The following is a 22,348-nucleotide window of genomic DNA, read 5'->3' on the forward strand; positions in this document are numbered from 1 at the left end:
TACAGTCCTGTGCTGGAACTTGCGCGCCTCTCGATGAGCTTCAAAGTATGCTGTCAGCGCGTCTGGATCGCCGGTTACAACGCCAGCCTCGTCGATGCCGCAGCCTGATTGACCGGCAAGTTCAACCCAAATCCTCTAGTCCTTCTTGAGGCTGTCGTGTTTTGATTTACAGTGCCGAACAAGAACTAGAGTTGCCTGAGGAGCGACACGAGATACCTCATTTCTGGCGTATTTCCAAGCCTCTTCTCTGTACCTGGAGTCCGCGCGATAGCCGCGCTCAACCTCGTAGATCAGCGCATCCAGAAGAGTCTCTTCCATCGTCTCCGTCCAATACAACCGCGGTGGAGCTGACATAGTTCGGTATCGCGACGACGACGGCGGCGGCGCTGGCGTCGCGGAAAAAGTAAACTCGTGATAGGCTTTGGGATTGGGCGACGGCAGCACCATCATTGGCGATTGGGACGCAATATGCTGCAAAGCGGGACTCGAAATTTGTATTGATGGCTTCATATTGACGGTATCGATCGACGATGTGGACTATCAGAAACTACCAAGTACTACAGAACATATCTGACGTTTTTAAGCGCCAAACAGGGCCTCCAGTTCCGACCTGATTCGAACAAGACCGTGGCTCGCACTGCCAGCCGAGGCTGAGCCAAAAATAACACCAATATTACCAACTCTATATGCCGCTACCGAACAGGCCTCAGAGAAATGGGAAAGGGGAATCGAAAGCGACCGTATAAGCGGTTGAAATTGCTTTTTCACACCCTTGGTGACAGATGACGCCTCTGGACACAGACTATGTTTGCGAACCGAGACATAGAAATAAAGGAACGCTATAAGAGTTAAGAACAAAGCTCAACGCCGATGGTAATGCTAAATGATGTGTCGATATAGTGCATGTTCACAGCTTAAGATGTAGCGATTGTCCTAGCCAGGGAAAGAGAGGTAAAACGGTTGCGAAGCGGATAATAGCACATATCCTACACATACACTCATAGAGAGTTCTCGACCTTGACGACCTCTTCGAACGCATCACGCCACTTGTGAACGTCTTCCTTGGATGGCCTAGGAAGGGGCTTGCGGGCATAGCCGCCATAACCGTAGTGTGACATGAGGCCAGCCTTAGTACCGATGATTCCGCCTTGGATTGCGGCCCAGTCGCCGCGAGCTACAATGGCCTGGAGCCTGCGCGCTTCCGTCAAATGACCGGACTCGAACAGCTCGACAAGCTTAACGCAGGCCTTGGGCGCAATGTTGGCCATGCCGCCAATGACACCAGATCCGCCGCCAACGAGCGTCTGTAGGGTGAAATCGACAGAGCCACCCATGCACATGAAGCCAGATCCGGGATCAGAAACAGTTGCCGCTCGAGTGGCGGCAGCGACACGGTTGAGTTTACCAGTGTTGCCGCAGGTTAACTTGCAACCAACAATATTCGGATGCTGAGCCAACTCGATGATGGTATCCGAATTGATATCCATGCCGGAAACGGCACCGGGGTAGTTGTAGATGAGGATTGGGATTGGGGAGGCTGTGGCTACATCTCGGAAGAAGTCCTTGACAGTATCCTTGGAAAATAAGCCTTGGTAATACGCAGGTGGGAGCACGAGAGTGTAGTCTCCGCCGGCGGAAGCGGCTTCTTCGCAAAGCTCGATACATTCTCGGGTCGATTGAGCGCCACATCCAACGATTACAGGCATGTAGCCAAAACCAGCATCGTCCAATGCTTTGCGAGTGGTGCTAGTGATCAGGTTGCGTTCCTTGTGGGACAGATGAACGGCCTCGCCATTGGACCCTTGAGTGGTGATGCCGGCAACACCTGCTTTCGCCAAACGAACGGCGTGGTTGGCAGTTGTCTTGACGTCTACATTGTCTGATGACGGCTCGAAGAATGCTACTGTGGGGACGTATATGCCAGGTACAAGCGATCGCCTGAGGCCCACATCACCAGATTCAACGGAACTGGTTTCGAAGTCGTTGTAGGGGTCCATGGTGTAGATTGATTGATGGAAGCCGGCAGTTTGAGTGAAGCTATTCGCCGGCGAAGGTGCGTCGTGATGTGGTGACATTGTAGGAAGACTTTTGGGAGGCAGTCTGGTTGGCTTTTATACTAATAAAGGCTTGCAAACAGGAGCGGAGCCCTTTGACAAAGAAAAGCGGAACGCTGGAACGACGAACGAAACGAATACGTCAATGGATGATTGCTGTTTGGTAACCTCCCGAGGATAGTACAGGTACTTAAATAAGTCAAACGCCGGAAAAGCACTACCACCGTCGACGCGCCATTGATGAGTGTGGGGGTCCAGCTGACGGCTTCGTCAGGAGTGCTAGGTATGGCGGGCTAGAGCAAGGTGCACAGAGTGCATCCGTGAGCGATGGGCAGGCATCTTGGTGACGACCAAAGGGGCGGTGACTTCCATGGCCTGCTCGAAGCGCTGCTCTGCACGTAGCCGATGCCAGGCACAGCTCTTTGCGTTTAGCGGGCTGGGCATTGTGCGGCCAATGAACGAGGCGCGCATACTGATTGAGGTGGCGTTTGCTTTTTCTCGCTCACGTTGCAGCCAGCTGACAGGGTATGAGAGGCTGTGAATCGGATCTTGGCCGGAGGAGAAGACCGGGGGGTCGCGCCTTGTGACGATCTGGCGGACTCAGAAGAGCGTTTGATGGATACCGTTCGGGGGATCCTTAGTGTGGGGGTGGGGGGAGTGTGGTAGACGGCGTGAATTGAGGGGCCCAGCGCGCCGCCTCTTCTCATCATCTGATATCGCTCACTGACCCCGGCCAGTCCGACACACATCGTGGTCCCAGTCGTCGAGTCGCTGCGGCCGTTAATAATCGGCGACCACTGAGCACCTGCAGGAGGTGTAATGCAAAGGGTAACAAGAATAAGGGACTTCAGCGATGATGCAAGACGTGGCAGACGTCGAGTAGCAGAGGGTCGTCACAAGACCATGCTGCATCAGCGCAACAAGAATTATCGATATTCGACCATTCCGAGCGGCTATCCAGGAAGTAAAATTACGATGGGTTCAAGACGGTGCCTCATCATTACAGGATGATCCCAGCATGACGACGCCATTCGCTTCCGGTGTTGAGCCCCCACGCCCGTCACACTTGGTGGTGGCGCTGCTGGCCATAGCGCAGCATCAGCTTGGAGGCCTCCTGGCATCAAGTCTTCCTGACTCTGGAGGAAGACGGCCTTTGCTTTAGCGGGTCGTACTTGCAGGTATTTCGCTATCTTTCTTTAGAGGTACCCGTTCAATCCCTCTTATCTGTCCGCCTAACAGCTGGACGAGAACGAGGCGTGCAGCAGAGTCCAATGCCAAAGCAGAAGGTCAATACGACGTGCATGTATACATGGTGGGAATGTGCCGAAATCTTCGCCGGCACTCACGGAAGAAGTTGGGATCCAGAGGGGTGGAGACACATTGCTTTTGTTTCCAAAGGTTAGGCTCCGACACGGAAATGGGGACTGCTGAGCCGCCTCGTCCATGGTACCTGATCCTCGGTGCATCTTTGGCACATTACCCCACGCCAACTGCCGTGGCGACTCGCTTCGAGGAGAGCGACACTCAACAAAGCATTACGGCTCATCTCTCTATTCCGTTATTACGACACATTGGTTCTTCTTACTTGAGAAATTCCTTCCGACGGATTTGAAAGCCAAATTGGAGCAAGTTGCTCCCTAAACGGGATCAAATTTACTTCCAGAGTCACGATGGCACGAGGAGGGGAAAATTTTACCTCCAAGTGCTGCAGGCCTCATGCAGTACTCTCGTAATAGAACATGGATACACGCCCTCGCTGCGTTTTGAAATGCAGAACATGTGTAGCGCATGTCGCTGTTCAGGACATGCACACAGCCTCGTCCGAAGCGAGAACCGAACCCAGACCGAACATGCATGCCAACGCGACGACGCTATTACCCCACAATTTGGCGATCCAAAAGAGGCGTTCCCCGCTTTCTTACCACGTTCGAAAACACTGACCGCATGTCTCGACCTGCCGCTGCAAGACTTCTGACTTGCATGACGCCCAGTATTTCTTGCGATCGCTTGCCGTCGTGTGCTACCTTTTCATGCATTGAGGCCCCGAATATGCACAGAATAGTAGAGAGTGTCGCATGGGTGCTGCCCAAGGGAACAGAAACCCCAAGCCATCCGCTCATCTTGCAGCAGGTGTGGGAGACAAGACATGGTAACTTGCTAAATCAGCCATGTGACGGTTCTTTCGAAAGTAGCATGCATAGTGTGAACGTACTGCAATCTAACCAGCATCAGGGACGAAGCTTCACAGTACCTATGTGGCTACGTCTCTTTCTTGGACATCGCAACAAACCTTCAAGCGTACGCTCACGGAAAGCCAGAAAGAGCAAGGTGATGCGGCTCTTCAAGCGACCACTTCTGTGGCTGAATATGTCACAACTGGAGCACTAAGCCACAAACACATGTGACACGGGAATACCGAGATTGACACGGGAGAAGAGAGGGGTCAGCTCACAGTATGCGGGGCACATATATCCAGCTGGAGTCAGATGTCGCCGCCTCTTGACCGACATGACCGACGTTTGCGAGCACACAATCATGACCGCATCGGCACTTTCGCGCATATCCCTCCAGACACTTTAGTCATTCGCTTGTGATCGCCGTATGACCTACATTAATATACACAGCCACTAGATTACCTGCGACCCAGTTAGAAGGATCGTAGAATTAAGCTGTGCTCTCGGTAAAAACTACGACTATGTTAGTGACAGCGGATATCCCCGATCTACTACGGTCACATACGCCGTTGAACTCCGTTTCGGCTCGGTTGGTCGCTAGAAACCGGCAGCAGTGGCTAGTCTTCGGCGATATCTTTGTCTCGGCATTAGTTCGTCGTCTTGCATCTTTCTGCGGGGGTTGCGGTCAATGCTACTATGCAAAGGTCGCCTAGAAGCAACGTATACCTGGCGACAGTTGTCGTCTGGCTTTGTTTTGCCACACTGCCGTGCATTAACGAACCCATTTCAGCATCTAGGGCCTCCACCGATTCAGCCCAGTCGATCGCGTGGGATGCCCCAGTTTGCTCGTACGCATGCCTTCCAGGAAGAGCATCCAACGTGGGATGCCAAGTATATCTAGATGCTTCCAACTCCATCTCAGTCTCTTTGTGATACTACGTCGGACAGTTTGCCTCCTCAACATTTCTTCACGGCAATTGCTCAAAGTGTTGAGTCGTGGAGACGTTGACATCCCACGTCTATCGTGTGAGATTCCACGAATTGAAGAGAGCTCAACGCTTACGTCTTTAGATGTACCGGTACATTCAAACGTCAAGATGCGAGATGAAACATTATTCGATTACCCTCCCGAAACTTACCGACTGGACTCGGAACATGAGACCCGCAGTAGCTGCGCGATTTTATAACCATAGCCTAGAGTCGTAGACAGGCGGGTTTCCAAGAGCATAACGTTAGACCGTGCTGCGGCGTATGATCTGGATCAAGAGAAGAGATGGATGGAAAGCTCAAAGGAGGAGGCTGAGAAACTATTCCTCGGCACCTTAAAGCCCACGCTCGACTATTGATGGTGGCGTGCACCACGGAAAAGGTACAATGTCCTCCCTATGAAACAAATAGTCCATGTCACCTGGATCAACATCGCTAACGTGTTCTATTATTGACGCCACGGCTACTACCTCTGTAGGAAGAGGGCCGTGGATCATCCTGCTTGTGAGATCGGGAAAAGAAACTGCAGCTACGAACGTACAACTACATGCATTGTAAGCCCCCCGCCCGCCTTTGTGTCTTGCTCCATCTCCGTGCTTAAACGACTCGGAGAATTGAGGGCGAGCGTTAGCAATACATGGAGCGTCCAGCTCAAAGTTACAAGAGGAATTCTCAAGTAAAACTTACGTATAACACTCCACAATAGCACTTCGCGTATAGGGCGTGTAAGTGGGGCACGATGTGTTGAGCTGTGTATATGCGCGCTAAGTACAACTCCTCAATACGTTATCCGCAATGGTTCAAAGACAGCATCATTTGAGCTGACTACTAATTCCGCGGCCACGGAACAGTGAAGAGCGTATCTACCTCTTCTGACAATCTACTACCTCTACTTAGAGACAGTCAAGCGGTGCGTCACCCAATCACTCGCGGAATCGTTCGATACCGAGGTCTCTAGACTGCTTCCTTAGGGATAGCGCAACAGCAGATCATTCGTTCTTGACTAACGTCTCCACCTTACCCCATCTTTCAGCATTCTAGCCCTGCACGTAATCGATATTTCAGAAGGGCCGATTTACATATGTGTGCCTTGCCTGCCATTGAGACTGCTACACAGTGTTCGTGTTCGGGACATCACCTTCCAGGGTGAGCGAGGTGTGAGGAACATGTATTTGGCTATGTGACTTGGGGCTGAGCCGCTTGTCCAGATTTTCCACCAATCCAAACCCCAGATCAGCTACCGACCCCTTTCCTCAACTCGCTCGCTTATTCGCAGGCGTTACCAACAACCCCAGTTCTCCTTACAAATCGTGGGGTAATATTCACCATATCGCTTTCTCCATACCCATACCGCCGAATTTGCGGTCCTGATAGTCCGGTTCAGCCGTTCCGGTATCGCCCTTCCTTGTTCCTGGGCCCTTGACGCTTGAACCCTTCCTGGACTCCTAGTGTTTCGGTATCAGATCGCCTGATGCAGCTTCTCCGCTGATCTCCGGAGTGTTAGGCAGATACGAACTCCGACATCATACGACATTGCGATAACGCTGTGTTCAGGATTACAGCTCGATAATTGTAGATCGGCATGTGATAGCGATGATCGTTTGGTGTCGTGCGTAATGCTGTACGAGTGCAGATAACCTCGGACCTAGTAGCAGGTATGTGATCTTTTTCTTACTCGTGCGACCTCTTCGGCCTCGAAACCCAATTTAGTAGAGATGCAGCACTGCTGAGATAGGGCGTCTCCACTACCACTTTTGGTATATCTCTCGTGCTCTTCCAGTCCTTAGCCGCACGTAGACAACTCCCAGGCTGGTTAACAGACGCTTCCATTCATTCTAAATCTTCATGGTATCAGCGTCCTCCTTGTTGCAGCCTTTTACAAGCTGTATACTTTTCTTCCAACCTCGATCATTGGCAGCATATACGCGTACGGTTGCCCCTCTTATCTCGATGACACCTGCCATATTCCAGTCAGCGTAGATTATGTCAACACTGCACATTAATATTGAAGCTAGCCAAAAGCAAAGCGAAGCCAACTTCGTAAGCCCTAACCCAAACGACTGTGGCTGCGCTAGAAGACTGCCACAAGTGGGAAACTCGGGGTCCGCCGGGGCCTTTGCAGATCACACATTGATTGCTTTGCTTAAACGATACGGTATCATTTCAGAAGGAATAAGAACATCTATTGTGAGAAGAGAGGACCAACGAGACAGGAAGAACGTCTAGTAATTTTACATGCGCTATTTGTAAGTAGGGAACAAAAGGAAGTAAAAGTCGGTTCAAAAACGCCAGAGTAGCATTATTACCTTAGTTGGCTTTTCCAATGTCGCAGCTCCAGCTAGCTCAATCATCCTCGTCGGAACCATTCTCGATTGTCGGTCTAGGAACGTCGTGCCTTGGGGGCCAGCCGTACGGCGAGCGCTTCCTTCCACTTCCCTTGGGAGTCGGCGATGCAGTAACAGAATCAACTCGAGGGCGCTTGTGCTTCGAGCCAGATGAAGAAGGCGGAGTAACGACGAGGTTATCGAGCTGTGCTGTTAAGTCCTCCACTTCCGCCAAATGCACACTTTTCGCGTCGTCGTCCTCGTCTCGTTGTGAAACTGGTGTACGAGGCCTTGTATCTTTCACGCTAGTACGTGACCTGGGCGGGCTGACCTTCTTTGCTGTTCGTGCTGTAGGTCTCATCGCTGCGTTTGGATCAGTCATACTCGCACAACAATGCTTACGGTTAGAACTTACCGATGTGCTCATTCAGGATGTCTTTGCCACTTTCGAGGGCGCCCAGCTTCTGGCGAAGGGAGTCGCGCTCTTCACGCACTTCGTCTGACTCGGCGGCAATTGCATGCAATTTCTCGTCGCTCAAGTCGGTGATCAGTGAAGGAGAGAATATACCGGAGAGGTTCTTGATCAGACAGTTCTCGATAGCTAATACGGCGATGTTGTTGATGAACACGGAGATAGCATGCTATGAGCGTGTTAGATATCGGCATCAAATAGCATGTTAGTAGGGGCTAACAAACCTTATAGTATGTCTGCATCAGATCTAAAATCTCTGAGTTCGTGAAGCCGTCAATCGACTCAGTCAGAAGATAACGCGTTGAACCTCGAGAAGTCACTGAGTTATGTTGCAGTCCGCGAGCTCCCACTGTGGCTGTACTTCCAGTCTGAGAAGCGGAAAGACGATATCGTGCTGCTCTCGTCTCTTCGATTTCTCGAACAAAGCCAGGGTCATATGTGATCGGATCCTGTTCTGTGTAAGGCACTAAAAGCTCCTCTAGCTTTGCCTCGACGCTACGCCAACGTCTATCCAGCTCAGGCTGAATTTGCTTGAGCATTAGCATGCTGCAAGTCCGAGGGTCAACCAGGGATCCTAGCGCTTCTTCGATATAGTCTTTCACGGCTTCGAATATGCGCTGAAGATGACGCTGAGCGATCTCGCGCCAACCCATGGATTGCTGACGGAAGACTTCGCCAATTACCCATGGGTTCACGAGGGATGGAAGGCCTGACGGTCGACTCTGGCGAACATACTCGCCTACATGTTTTTCGAGGAACTCTGCTCTGCTGATCCAAGCTGGGTCTTGAAACCATGCATCGTACTCCTGGGAAGAATGGAACGAAGCCACGGCGGCGCTTGACACGAATGGTTCGGATGACTGATCATTCGCGATTTCCCAGGTGTGACCTTTGCGATACATGATATGCGTAAAGGCGATGTTCATATTCTGGATCTCAGTCCGTAGTCGGGTCGGTGTCCGCTCATCTGGTGATGATAGGCCAAAGAAGGGGTTACTATAGATGCCCCTAAGCGCGTCGTGCGTAAGCATTTGGAATTTTTCGGCGTGTCCGGTAAGGTAGCTACGTTGTTGTCTACTGGTCTCGCGAGCATCTCCCAGTGCTTTCAGACCATGCTGTGTAGATGTGATAGCACCCTGAACAGCAGCCACGAGTGACGGGAGCTCTTTGCCGATGTGTTCGAGTAGCACTCGCGATAGCTTGACTCGTAGAGATGATATTCCAACATCCTCTGAGGGAAAGTGGGACCAGATACCATCGCTGAAGAACTTTCGTTCAGTCGCATCGCGCTCAGCATCGGTTTGCTCCCTTGTCACAAAACTTCGGTTCCTGACTGCATGCCAGCGATGCTGGAGTGGATACTTCTCATTCTTCGCCAGCCTCATCAACTCTTTCTCGTTGTCGCCTCCACGTTCAATCATGTCCGGCTTTGTAATGATGCCCAAAGTTCGGGATCCCTTTGGATCGAACTCTTTCAGGTACTTGAACACTTTCTGAATCTCTGGGTCGTAGCAGGCAGGTACAACAGCCAAGATGATAGACTTCTCATCGCGCATGTAGCTCGTCACGAGATCCACGACCCTTTCTGCGCCACTGCCGCCTTCGAGCTGTGTTTCGATGATGCCCGGTAAATCCACGATGGTTAGAGAGGGGAGATCGGGTCCGGAGTACTTGACGCGTAGGACATCTTCAAAGAATGGGCCACGGTTCGCTTTTGTGCCATGTGCCATCTGTTCTTTGGCTGCTTCGAGAACGGACGGAAAGGAGAAGTTTTCACGAGACGAAAAGATGTGCTTGAACTTGGATAGCTCATGTCGCTCGGCCTGCGATCTCGATTTGCCGGGTGTAATAGTACATGATATCTCAACATTCGTCTCTTTTCTAAGCACAACCTCCGTAGCGAAAGTAGTGCAGAGTCCTTCCTTGGTAGGGAATCGCAGGCGAGTCAGGCCCTCGAGTAGGGAGCTTTTGCCCGAAGATTGATCTCCACATACGATCAATTGTGGGAGACTGATGCCATGGTGGCCCAGGCCTTGGTTACGAAGCTCGTCGATCTTGTCCAGCAGTTCGACTTGCTGTGGGGTCTGGAGTTGGTCGAGTGTATCGACTTCGGGGGTTTGTTGGGCCATGGTGGCCCTTCGCGATGGAGCTTCGAAAAATACTGGAGAGATTGGAGTAGTGGGTTGCATTACTGTAGTTTTTAAGGAGGGAGAAGAAGTGAAGTGATATAAATTGCAAAATATTGGCTTGGAAGCATGTAGATGCTTATTTATAATGGTCAGCCTCGTTCAATCGTACAATCATCGAGAATCAATATCAGGTAATACAGAACCTCTGGGCATGATACTGCTTGATACTTGGATGTTTGAGAGGTACCTCAGGCGACGGTGGCTTTGAACATGAACGGCTCAAAGCCAATTAGTTCAAACGAATCTAAGCAGACTGAGGCAACACACTCTGCATGCGCGCTTATTTCGTACCATGTCCTGCATAGAGCATGGCCTCCGCACCTTGAATACGAGACAAAGGATAGGATCCTGGCTTCCCGCCCCAACGGGGTGAACGATTCTGATGGTGTATCCTGCTTCTCCATCGGGGTTTCCGCGCGACGATGGAGACGCCATGATCCCAAGAACTGGTGTAGATATACGCCATACAACGGTGTGAACCTAATTTTGAAGTGAGCTCCTGCATGTGATGTCCACGATGAGGCTGTAACAGATCGCAGGTGTCCATGTTCGAATGTAGACAGGCAGTATGCAAGCTGTAACCAATTGATGCTGACGAGGGTTCCGCGTTTCTGCTGGGTTGGTAATGCGTGTTCCCGAAAATAGCCTTAATCAGGCAATGTGTAACCTAGCTAAGATTCATTACCAAAGGCGCTTCTGTCAAATATAGTAGTCGTTGTGGAGCCTCACGATATCCGCATCTAGCAACGACTTCATGCAAACGCTACTTAGGCTGTACCAGCCACCGTGGTAGAAGCGTGAAGCTACCGAGACGGCGGTTTAGACACAACGTTCGCATGAATGTAGTGTTGATCTGTGCGGTCCGGCCCATGCGACCGTAAGCGCTGCGAGATGAGGAAGAAACATGTGGCGTTAACCTGAGTGCGGCACAGTGCGTATGGGGTACTTGGCACATTTGGCAGTAGGTGAAATGGCACGTTTTCCGAACCACGACCAATCAGATGCGGTCCGAGTTATCGCGGGGTGAAGGTTGTGGACGTGGATGAAACATGAGGCACATGAACATGAGTGCGGCACAGTAACCTGCGACAACTACATGCACCACTAAACGTCGACACAGCCATAGATGAGCGACATTGCTTGTAAACGCAATCTTGATGCCTTGAGAGAGCAATGAAACTTGGGTCGAAAGTCGATGGTATGCTACGAAGTCAATCATGGTATGATCTCGTTATCGTCGGGGACGCCTAGCACCTACAGTACCCCAAGGAGCGCCGTCTAAAAACTTTGAATTGGATCTTTGTTTCTATTCGAATCGCTTCTCTCTTTCTGCTAATAACAGTGTTACTAATGTTCTTCTCTACGACTTGGAGATGTGCAGACAAATAACAGATGCAGGGTTTGACAACCTCGCAATCCCGGGACGGTGCCCAATAAGGTCGGCAACGAGGTCCTGAGTCGTTGAATCTGGCCCGGATATGACTTGATCTCAGCAAGTACCCGGGGTGGGTTGTCGTCTTTGCTGAATGAGGAAGCATACAATGGACATCCTGGTATCCTTGTCGAGATCGAAGAGTTTACAACGCCTAAGCCAGACCAAACATGGCACTCTTAAGAGGGTTTCCAAAGCGCCTACGCCCTAGTTGAGCTGTCGCTGGCACTCTGGACATGCAAAGTCAACAACTAAACCACATGAAGCAGGACCAGTACTCGAGGGTAGTTCTGCTTCGACTTCAGAGTTGTCTTGCCACCAGTGTCGGTAGCGCCCGATGTTCCCCGACCTTTCTCTCCGCATGGAGAGCTCCATGATAGATTTCGCCTGGAAGAGTTTTTCTTTTGTTAGTGGGAATGCAGTATGGATGCGCATCCGCACACCGTGGACGTGGTCGTGTCATGGCCATAAGTAAGCTATCGTGGATACGCATGCTCTTTGGCGTTGCTATGTAAAGTCTGCATCAAGGCTGGGCTCGCCGTCCAATCACGTGCAGTTTCTGGGTGGGTCGCACGTGCGCTCGCTCGCACTCGAGCTGCGCAAAAGCTTAGTTGGACCCACGAACCTCATGCCTGCCGTGCTGGCATCGTACCGCTTATAGCTCCCGAGATGCGCGTTATCGCCCTAGTGCCCTCTCTAGAGAGATGCGAGGTTCCGATGTAGCAGCAACAGGAGACTCGAGACAACAGCAGAGATGGCAGCTTCCCAGAGGACATTGGGCCCTCCAGCCCAACTCTGGCCTTGCGAAGGTCAATAATGCGACACATGCGACCAAGCGTGTCCAAAGACGGCTTTCCTGGCACTCCATAGCGGCTGACAATGGCATACGTAGGTGTAGTGCAGATGTCGTCTTCAGCCAGCCAACTTCCGAGGGACCGACAGCTATGGTCGCCGAAACACCCATCCCCAGAGGGCAATTTGCAATAGCGAGGGTGCTGAGATGCCAACTGCAAGCATTCGCAGTGCCACGGCAGGGAAAAACGACTTTAGCGTTCGCACCAGGGCAAGACGACATCTGTGGCTCCGAGCACGCAATGTACCTCTTTGACTGCTGCCATTGGGTACTAGTGCAACCCATTCCCGACCATCACATCCTTCACGGCACTCCCCTGTCGCCACAGCCGAGTATCCCAGCAAAGTGGCCCATCTGCCATCAGCTTCAAGGCCCACACCGCGGCAGCAACCACACTTGCGAGCAATTATGTCACCCGTCAAACTCTTCCACGCGCAAGCGTCGCTTGCATCCAACACGGACAGGACCATCAATCGCCCAGTGTGGCCCGCCGCCATAAGCTTAGACATATCGCCCATCTCCAACGCGGCGTGGCTGTCAAACCATTCCTTCTCCTCTTCCCTATAATTGGTGCTTTGCATCCTATCCGTCACGCAATACTGCCACCAGGTCAAGCAATCTTGAGGCGTCGCCAAAGCTTCTGGGCCTTCCCACATCCAGGACACCCGCTACTTGGCTCTGAGCATACTCCTCCTCCATTCGTTCTTTTCCGGATAAGACTTGTCTGGGCAGAAGCCACCGATCTCTTGCGCAGTGCTTCTTCACCCCCGCTATCCTGGTTATTTCCTAATACATAAATCCCAAGCGCCTGGCATTTCTTGTCGAAGCTTTTTAAAGCTTATTCGGTCTTGTCGACCGTATACTTGGAAAAGAAGCACTAGGTATCCTCCAGTGCTGAACAACCTCGTCCCTTTTGGCTCACTTTCCTCGAGAGCTCGAGTCTGTCCTACTATGGCGGCGATATCCACAAAGGTCGGCCACAGCCTCGCAAAGGTCTTCGGTATTGACCTACATTACCGAAACGAGACCGGTTCGGAACGCGTCACACGAGGAGAGAGCGTATTCTCTATCGATGCAGCAGACTCATACGTCGAGTATGAGCCCACTGCCCGGGAGTGGCTTCACGATGTGATACCCAATAGCCACGAAATGGCCGAGTACCTCTATAGCCTCTTCCCGTTCGTTCATTGGATCACCCGCTATAATCTTCAGTGGTTCCTTGGAGACCTTGTTGCTGGTATGCTGAACCCCCATCTTGATAACAGTCCGCTGACGTGATTAGGTATAACTGTTGGCGCCGTCGTCGTGCCCCAGTCCATGGCTTATGCCAAGTTGGCCGAGCTTCCCGTCGAATTTGGTCTCTACTCCTCCTTCATGGGAGTCCTCATCTACTGGTTCTTCGCTACTTCCAAGGACATCACCATCGGCCCAGTCGCAGTCCTCTCTGCAGTCACCGGTAGTGTTGTTTTGAAAGCAGAAGCGAAGCTCAAGGGCCAAGGCATAACGAAAGATGTCATTGCTTCCTCGTTGGCCATTGTCTGTGGCGCAATCGTCCTTTTCCTAGGCCTCATTCGACTTGGATGGATCGTGGATCTCATCTCGCTCCCCGCCATCTCAGCCTTCATGACGGGTTCTGCAATCAACATCGGAGTTGGTCAGATTCCATCAATGATGGGCATTACCGGCTTCTCGACGCGCGAATCGACTTACAAGGTCATCATCAACATTCTGAAACATCTTGGACGCACAAACCTCAACGCCGCTTTTGGCTTGACGTCCCTCTTTCTTCTCTACTTCATCCGTTTCACGTGCAACTTTTGCGCAAAACGCTTTCCCTCAAAGGCGAAGCTCTTTTTCTTCTTGAACACTTTGCGGACAGCCTTCGTCATCTTGCTCTATGTTTTGTTCAGCTACCTGGTCAATCGACACCACAGAAAGAAGCCAAAGGTCACTACTCTTGGTAGCGTTCCACGAGGTCAGTCATATACTCGCTTCGTGGATTCCATCACTCACTTTATTATACAGGTTTCAAGCATGCGCGCGTTCCGCACATTACAGTACCCATCATCCAGTCGTTTGCGACCGAATTGCCGTCGACCATCATCGTTCTTCTGATCGAGCACATTTCCATCTCGAAGTCTTTCGGTCGAGTTAACAACTATGTCATCAATCCATCTCAGGAGCTGGTCGCTCTTGGTGTATCCAACTGCCTTGGCCCGTTCCTTGGAGCTTATCCTGCGACTGGCTCTTTCTCACGAACAGCTATCAAGTCCAAGGCTGGCGTGCGCACTCCTTTCGCTGGTGTTATCACCGCTATCGTGGTGCTTCTCGCTATCTACGCCCTCCCAGCCATGTTTTGGTATATCCCGAATGCGACCCTTTCGGCTGTTATTATCCACGCTGTGGGTGATTTGATCACCCCGCCCAACACTGTTTACCAGTTCTGGAGGATCTCGCCGCTGGAGGTATTCATCTTCTTCGCTGGTGTCATAGTCACAATTTTCACTACTATCGAATTCGGCATCTACGTCACAGTTTCTGTGTCAGCAGCTCTGTTCGCCTTTCGCGCGTTCAAGGCTAAAGGACGCTTCATGGGCAAAGCCAAAATTCACTCCGTGGTTGGCGACCATCTTCTGGACCCAGCAGTGGATGGCAAAAGGGAGCCTGGCGCTCGAAAGACTCCGTCTGAAGGTGAAGATTCAGTTCGCGAAATCTTCTTACCTATCGATCATAAAGACGGTTCAAACCCATCCATTCAATTAGAAGACCCTTATCCTGGTATCTTCATCTACCGATTCAGCGAAGGCTTCAACTACCCGAACGCCAACCACTACCTCGATCAGTTGACAACAACCATTTTCAAGAAGACACGTCGTACAAATCCTTCAAGTTATGCCAGACTTGGTGATCGCCCATGGAACGACCCAGGCCCACGCCCTGGCAAGGAAGCCGATGACCACGACGGTCGACCAACCCTCAAAGCCATCATCCTTGACCTTTCTTCCGTTAACAACGTCGATCTTACTTCGGTCCAGAACTTGATCGATGTTCGCAACCAGCTCGACAAGTACGCCGCGCCCGATACCGTCGACTGGCACTTCTGCAACATCAACAACCGCTGGACCAAGCGCGCCCTCGCTGCCGCAGGATTCGGATACTATACCCCAGATATGCCAGATAACGGCATCTCGCACCGCTGGAAACCCATCTTCAGCGTCGCCGAGATCGGTGGCAGTCACTCCGCCGCCGCTGAGGCGGAAGCCCGTGAGAACCGCAGAGCACAGCGCACGCTTTCGCAAGTGAGGAGTCAGGATATCGAGGCTGCACCATACTCGGAGGGCTCGTCTGACTCGGATAGCTTGAATAAACAGCTGGAGCACAGCAAGGCGTATGGCGTTGGTGCGCAAGGGGTGCGGAATAGTAATAGTAAGATTGCTGTCGTGCAAGGATTGAACAGGCCGCTGTTCCATGTTGATGTTACTGCTGCGCTCAACAGTGCGCTTGCTAATGCGCAAAGGAAGAGCCATTAGAGTGTATAAGAACTGTATTCAGCGGGTGGGTTTCCTTCCAATGGGATTGGAGTAGTAATATATCATTGCGAGGGCTATAAATAAAAGCTCTCGCTCTTCTCGCATCACATACACAAAATCTCCCGCCTCGGATATGAAATGTGAAGTACCCATGCAGCACGGGAAATACTTTGCAGATTTGTACATGAGTCTTCACGTTGAAAAACAGCTCTGAAAATGCTTGGAATTCATGTTCATATTCATGATCTTGTTATTGCTGGTGGGTATATTTACCGCCTGGAAAAAAATACAAGTTCGCCGAGGCGAGTCGAGTTTACACAAAGATCCCCCCGCATAACCAACGCCACGCTGCGGGCATCTGCCATACCGTGCCATGCCATGCAAACGCGAATGGCATGATTTAAATGAATAGATTCCTTGCCCGAGTCTAAAACCACCTGTCAACCTGGTTCCTTCTCTTGTGCCTCGCAAATTTCCATCCCTACGCTAGCGTGCATCACCTAGTTGTACGCCTCAGGTGGAAGAGTCGCTTGACTCTGTGTGAAGAGCACACCCGCTTGCTCAATATTCCACTGCGCTGCCTCCAAGCACTGCAGCGCGTAGTCGCGCTTGAGATTGGTTTGTTGCTGGACGTAGAGCAGCATTTCTTCTTTCCTCTGCTGCTCCGGGTCGGTGATTGCCGGTACTGGAGCGGATATGGGTGCTGGTAACGAAGGCATGTTGTCGCCGCCACGGACTTGGGTGTCGTTTAGGATCTTCAGCCTTGGGAACCACGACGTCAACTCCTCTTCCCATCCACTAACCGGGAATGGATCGACAATGAGGTGCTCGAGATTCTTGAATCGCTGCTTCCATGGTTTCAACGCTTCTATGTTGGCAAATGCGTTATTGCTCAGATCCAGGTTCTTGATGTGGTTTAGCTGCCAGCAAAGTTTGTAGACTGCGTTGAGGTTCGGGAGGCCGTTGCCGCTTAGCGTAACGCTCTGGATCGCCTCCTCTTTTGCTTCTTGAGTTTCCAGCATGTCGTCGCAAACGATCATAAGCGCGGGAAAGAACTTTTTCTGCGTCGATTCTGTAGCAAACATGCCGGATTCAAGAATCGCTTGATCACTAACGATACTAGAGAGATTGAGCAGCTTGTTTGCTGCATCATAGCGTCGTCCGAGGAAATCTTTCATGAGTTGAACGGCCGGATTTGTTGGCTCCAATCGGTCGGCGTTTGCGGGTTTATGTTCGCGTTGGTGAGGCGGCTGGTAATGATCGTGACCGCCTCGTGGGCCTCGCCCTCGTCCTCGCCCTCGACCACGTGACGTGTTTGCATCGTACATTGCTTCGTCTCCTTCGCCATCAAAAGGACGCTGCTGGTGGTTCTGACCGCCTTGGTAGCCTCGACCACGTCCGCGTGGAAAGAAGGGCCTTGCGTCAGACATCGATTGATCGCCATCTTGGTATTGTTGCTGTCCAAAGCCTTGGCCGCCTCGACCCCTTCCTCGACCCCTACCTCGTCCTCGTGGTGGTCCAGACATGATTTCAAGCCAGGTGGTGCCGTTCGCAAATTGTGTTCAGGTTGTGTAAAATATTGCTAATGTCCTCAGGTTGATTGATATCGAGCTTTCGGTATTGATAAGGCTGGATGTCCTCGGATGTGTTTGCGGAAATCGCCTGACTTGAGTAGAGAGATGTGAAGTGTTTCAATTGCGACTGCACTTGGTGTGTGTGGAGGGTTTGGCGTTTGTGAAGCAAGAGAAAGGAAACGAGTCTTTCTTTAGAGATTTGAGCCCGTGCGTTGCCAAGCCACGCGGCATCCTCGTGCCGCAACCGTTATTGATTGGCCCGACGACGTGACATTTTGAGGTTGACACTATACCTTTCACTTATTGTTTCGTGGACCTCTTATTATATTTTTGTGGTTGTGACTCATCATAGTAGAGTTTTTTCTTGCTTGTTGCGCCATGGATGGTTACAGCAAATAACGTGCATGACTTGCGATCAGGCAACTAGGCAGCAGGATACTGGAAGCCTTAAAGTCTGCCTTTCACCACGTCAAAAGATTCTGATCAGACAGAAATATCATGAGTCAGAAGAACCTAAGCTACAATGTAAAACTCAATCGATCTTCTAGCCTAGCTATGTCACCAAAGCCAAACCGGCCGATTGGGTGCGGGAAAGAAGCTGGACTCTACTCTCTTGAAAACGCTATGAATTAAAGCACAGAAACCTCGAACACTTGCTAGTTTGATAGGAACAAGCGTGGCAGACTAAAGAAACTTCGAGTCACTTGCTAACCGCGGGGCTGGGACCCTAAGAGCATAGTTCCAAAAAGTGAAACCTTTCAAAACGTACTTTCGAACACTGAAGCACCACCCTTTCTAATCTTAAAGAGACCCAGCATATTTCTAGACGCTATCAAGAGAAGGCAAGGAAAGATTGAAAAACATATTGCACCTAAGTATCAACAGTAACTTCTCATCTACTTGACTTGAATGGAGCCTATATGCATCCATTTCTGGAATCGGACTTAAATAATACAAGTTTGGTTCGGAAAGCCCAGTGCTACACTCTTGTCCCTCCTCCTCGAACCCGTAGATCTAAATCCTCTCGTCGAGGACACCCATGATCCGTAATAAACGCCAGACTCCAAACACAAAAGCGCACGTAAATGCATCAAGAAGATAGAAAGAGGGCGATAAACGTTTTCTTTGGCGGTGGAGAGAGTATGTGTGTAACTACTGCGAGTGTATCTTCTTGATCTTATTGACGCCCTCGTACAGCGCGCGATCGAGTGCCGCAGCAACAGTAAGCGTGCCACCAACGACGGCGCAAAGACCGACGAGGAAGCCCGAGAAGGACTTGTCGCGTACTTCGCGGTTGATGACCTTCATGGGGGAAATGTCCTAACTCAGGATTAGCCTTGAATCGTGAAGGCAAATCTGCAGAAGGGAAACTCACATATGAGAAGAAGATTCCCGGAATACCACCCCTCGCGTGAATCCTCTCCTTGTGCCCTTCTTGCTCATCCGTACCTCCTTGCAGACTCCTCTTATGGCTCGTCACAGAGTACTGGTGCGTCTCAATACTGCCTTTGTATGCAGCGTCAATCGTAGCGCCGAGGAGCTCATCTTGCTTAGCGGGGTGTGCTGCTTCTTTCTCCCAGCCGAGTGGTAAATAAGCCGTTGAAACCACCTTGACAAAGTACATGTAGTTGTACGCCTTCTCATCGGTGTGCTGGTCGGTGTTGTCCAGGGGGTTGATGTGATGGGAAGTCCAGCCACTGGGACCGGTTGCGAGGCGCTTGCGCTGCATTTCCGCGATGACCGCGTCGCTAAGTTGGGGGCCGAAGCGGAGGTGATGGATTTTGTGCGTGAAAGTGTGTTGATACTCGTCTTTGAAGTAGTTTTCCAAGTCGTGAACATGCATGTTGCCATTGGAGAAGGATTTTCCGGGCGCAATGTGGAAGTTGCCAATGACCTTGTTGACCTTGATACTACCTTCCAGGCGGCATCCTTCCTGGCGTTGTGCGTCTAGGTGTTCAGCGTAGTGTTCACGCTCGCACTGCTCGACACCCTCCCCGCGACCGAAGGACCATGATATCGAGGCGTAGGCGTCGCGGACTTCGTCGCAGGTGTTACAGCAGCCGGCTTTTTGGGCGTTGGTCGGGGCCGGTGCGCCGAAGCAGTCGCCGCAGTAGTCGGGGGCGAGATGTGACGCTTCGTTTTGGTGCCTTGTCAACTGTTAGAAGGGGTTTCTCCTCTCTCCACTGCCTCGCGTTCCTCATAAGCCGAGGTATTGGGTAGACTCACAGATCCAAGGCCTTGGTCTCAATAACGTGGCTGCCCTCAAGCTCTGGACTCAATCGCACCTTGTTGATACCATGCGTGACTCCCATCTGCAGCTCTCCGGAAACATCCATGACATCGAGCGTGAGCAATTCACATGGTACTCGCGGGAACGATACGTTCAAGCTAATTTCCATGCGCTCGCCTCTCCCCTTGTCGACCACCAGCTCTGGGCGTACTATCACCCTCCTGTAGTCGGCCCACTCGCCCCATGTTAACCAGAAGATGACGACTAAGCTCACTAGTGTAACAATGCCACCGGATGTTGTGCGTACGCGCGCATCTTCCACCGTCTTGGTAAAGGCGTCGAGCCTGGTGAATCGCGATTTCGCGGGCATATTGGCGTACTACCGCTGTAGGGTAGGGTAGGGAGGTTCTAGGGTGAGACTGTGGAGGAGATATAGGGCAAGACCGCGTGGGTGAAGCGTGGTACAGTAGCTTGTCTCAAGACTCGTCTCTCTGTCTGAACCTTGGTATACAGGTGAATTGCGATCGCAAGTCCCTCTCTTTCTTTGTGTAGGGCGTGGTAAAAGAATGAATCAGCACAATCCGTGCTAAAGCCGTAATATCATTGTACAAGAGAAGTGAAAATGTATGAGTGAGACAGATGCAGGCGTTGCGACAAGGTCGGCTGAATAAAGGACAGCTATGCCATGTCTAGCTTCAAGGTACCAGCCCGGGCCGCTGCAGCACACTAGCGCGTATCGGTCCACAGTAGATAACCGCACGTGGCCCCTTCACCAACGCCCATCCATGGGCCTAGCATGTAGAAGTTTGTTCCACGGACGAAACATGTGAAGATTGGGTGTAGAAACTTTTATATTATTATTATCGGGTCTGCCAGCATCGTTCAGCACACGCAACTAACGCCGCTCTACTATCACACATCCCTACCCTTCAACGAGTTTCACCTCAGTCTTCAGCCCCGCTACCTTTACTCTCTCCACGAACTGGTCTCCAAGAGTCGCTGGCGTGAACACTCCGCCACCCAGCTTCTGCGCCCAGTTCTCGCGATCAGGACGTAAAAGCACCATGGCCGCTTCAGCCAAGAGAATCGCCGTCAACGAGTACATATCACCAGCGAAAGACATGTTACACACGGCTGTGTGGGGAGTCTCAGAATCGCTATGTGCAATCGACTTCCAAGTTGTCGAGTTTTTTCCTTGAGCTCTATGCACACAGAAAGGGTTGGTTAGCTCGGTATGTACCAACAAGGGTAATTTACATGCGATTCAAGCATTGCATTCCACTTACTCTTTAGTCGGGCCTTCGCCAGGCTGCGTAACGAAAGTCGTCAAGAGCTTGCGAACAGGCGGAAGCAGGAGCATCGGCATGGCAGCCGTCATAGCAAGATGCCACAAGAAACCCGAAGCGCGGTTTGCAGCCTTCATGCCAGTGAAGTAGCTGAACCTAGGCCCATAGTACTCGCCTCCACCCATCAAACTCCATGAGCGGTACACAAGGTTGGTATCTGATATGCCAATGACCGAATCCGTCAGCAGTCCGATCCCCGGTTTTCGATGTGATCCAAGCATGTTGAGAGTAGTTGGGGACACGGCGGGAAGTGCACCATCAACACAGAGCGACAGTGGGCGACTAGCTTCTCGAAGATGACTCAATGGATACGAAGACGCGACCGTAATGAGACTGTGCAGTGTGCCGCCGCTCATGGCATTGTTGAACTCCTGTACTCCGTGGACCAACTCAGCTGTGCCTTCGTCGAATTTGGCCCGAAGAAAACTGGCAAGGACGTAGGCGGCAAGATCAGCGGGTGCGGAGTCCATAGCACACTGTGTGATCAGGATGGCCTGGTTCGACTCGGCGAGCTTGTGGTACTTTTGCGTTACTTCGTAAACCCAGGGCGTTTCTCCAGAGCTATCAATGTAGTGTGTCCCAGCATTTGCGCATGCTTCCATCACCGCACTGCCGTGGAGATGGAAAGGCCCGACGGTAGTTATCAGGACCCGTGTCTTGCGTACTAGAACGTCTAAGCCTTCCTTGGAAAACTCAGTCGCTTCGATTGCAGGTTGCTTGTTATCCGGGTCAACTTCTCGCAGGCCTTCCACAACATCTGCTAGCTTGCCATGTTTGCGACCGGCCACTGCCCATTTCAAGTCCCTTGGAAGATGCTTTGTGATATACTCTGCTGTCAACTTACCCGTGTAGCCTGTTGCGCCGAGAAGGATGAGGTCATATTGGCGATTACTTTTGGACGCCATAGTATAGGTAGAAAATAATAATCAGGAAATCAAACAAAAGCTTGCGTCTCTGTGATCGCGATGAATCAAATCAAAAGGATGGTTAGTACTTAGATCAGGTGGTGTGTTTACATATAGTTCTTAGGAGATAAACCGGAATCTCAATCAGAAGGTATTCGGTGCATATTCTACATGTTCTACAAGCTAGAACAGGGTTAAACTAAACCCTAAGGACGCTAGGATAAAAGATGCGCCACGATGGGAAGCAAATATAAGATTGGAAGCGGAACTCCACCTAG

The 22,348-nt window shown here is 51.3% G+C and overlaps 7 protein-coding genes across 7 annotated transcripts; 2 read left to right on the top strand and 5 right to left on the bottom strand.

Moving 5' to 3' along the window:
- Nucleotides 1-998: 998 nt before the first annotated feature.
- On the bottom strand, nucleotides 999-2,075 carry K460DRAFT_360150 (dihydrodipicolinate synthetase family protein-like protein; the record flags this gene model as incomplete). Its single annotated transcript, XM_040932251.1, has 1 exon — nucleotides 999-2,075. The coding sequence occupies one exon, from the start codon at nucleotides 2,073-2,075 to the stop codon at nucleotides 999-1,001; it is 1,077 nt and encodes a 358-aa protein (XP_040783040.1).
- Nucleotides 2,076-7,368: 5,293 nt separating this feature from the next.
- K460DRAFT_421427 (dynamin-1) lies at nucleotides 7,369-10,305 on the bottom strand. Its single transcript, XM_040938139.1, has 3 exons — nucleotides 8,236-10,305; nucleotides 7,955-8,180; nucleotides 7,369-7,902 (listed from the first exon to the last, which is right to left on the bottom strand). The coding sequence occupies exons 1-3, from the start codon at nucleotides 10,198-10,200 to the stop codon at nucleotides 7,559-7,561; spliced, it is 2,535 nt and encodes an 844-aa protein (XP_040783041.1). The 5' UTR covers nucleotides 10,201-10,305; the 3' UTR covers nucleotides 7,369-7,558.
- Nucleotides 10,306-12,336: 2,031 nt separating this feature from the next.
- Nucleotides 12,337-12,984, top strand: K460DRAFT_411066 (uncharacterized protein; the record flags this gene model as incomplete). The annotated part of the gene is made up of 1 exon (XM_040937450.1): nucleotides 12,337-12,984. The coding sequence occupies one exon, from the start codon at nucleotides 12,337-12,339 to the stop codon at nucleotides 12,982-12,984; it is 648 nt and encodes a 215-aa protein (XP_040783042.1).
- A 452-nt stretch (nucleotides 12,985-13,436) lies between these two features.
- Nucleotides 13,437-16,015, top strand: K460DRAFT_381275 (sulfate permease; the record flags this gene model as incomplete). The annotated part of the gene is made up of 3 exons (XM_040935337.1): nucleotides 13,437-13,722; nucleotides 13,768-14,460; nucleotides 14,511-16,015. 3 exons carry the CDS (start codon nucleotides 13,437-13,439, stop codon nucleotides 16,013-16,015), a joined length of 2,484 nt encoding a protein of 827 aa, XP_040783043.1.
- Nucleotides 16,016-16,234: 219 nt separating this feature from the next.
- Nucleotides 16,235-17,803, bottom strand: K460DRAFT_371670 (uncharacterized protein). The gene has a single exon (XM_040934392.1). It carries the CDS (start codon nucleotides 17,539-17,541, stop codon nucleotides 16,516-16,518), a length of 1,026 nt encoding a protein of 341 aa, XP_040783044.1. The 5' UTR covers nucleotides 17,542-17,803; the 3' UTR covers nucleotides 16,235-16,515.
- Nucleotides 17,804-18,741: 938 nt separating this feature from the next.
- On the bottom strand, nucleotides 18,742-20,189 carry K460DRAFT_297112 (endoplasmic reticulum-golgi intermediate compartment protein 3; the record flags this gene model as incomplete). Its single annotated transcript, XM_040929680.1, has 3 exons — nucleotides 18,742-18,909; nucleotides 18,965-19,736; nucleotides 19,816-20,189. The coding sequence occupies 3 exons, from the start codon at nucleotides 20,187-20,189 to the stop codon at nucleotides 18,742-18,744; spliced, it is 1,314 nt and encodes a 437-aa protein (XP_040783045.1).
- A 434-nt stretch (nucleotides 20,190-20,623) lies between these two features.
- K460DRAFT_371672 (uncharacterized protein) lies at nucleotides 20,624-22,098 on the bottom strand. The gene has a single exon (XM_040934393.1). It carries the CDS (start codon nucleotides 22,068-22,070, stop codon nucleotides 21,102-21,104), a length of 969 nt encoding a protein of 322 aa, XP_040783046.1. The 5' UTR covers nucleotides 22,071-22,098; the 3' UTR covers nucleotides 20,624-21,101.
- Between the last annotated feature and the right edge of the window lie 250 nt (nucleotides 22,099-22,348).

Source organism: Cucurbitaria berberidis, assembly GCF_010015615.1.
Source record: "Cucurbitaria berberidis CBS 394.84 unplaced genomic scaffold K460scaffold_7, whole genome shotgun sequence".
Taxonomy (NCBI): Eukaryota; Fungi; Ascomycota; class Dothideomycetes; order Pleosporales; family Cucurbitariaceae; genus Cucurbitaria; species Cucurbitaria berberidis.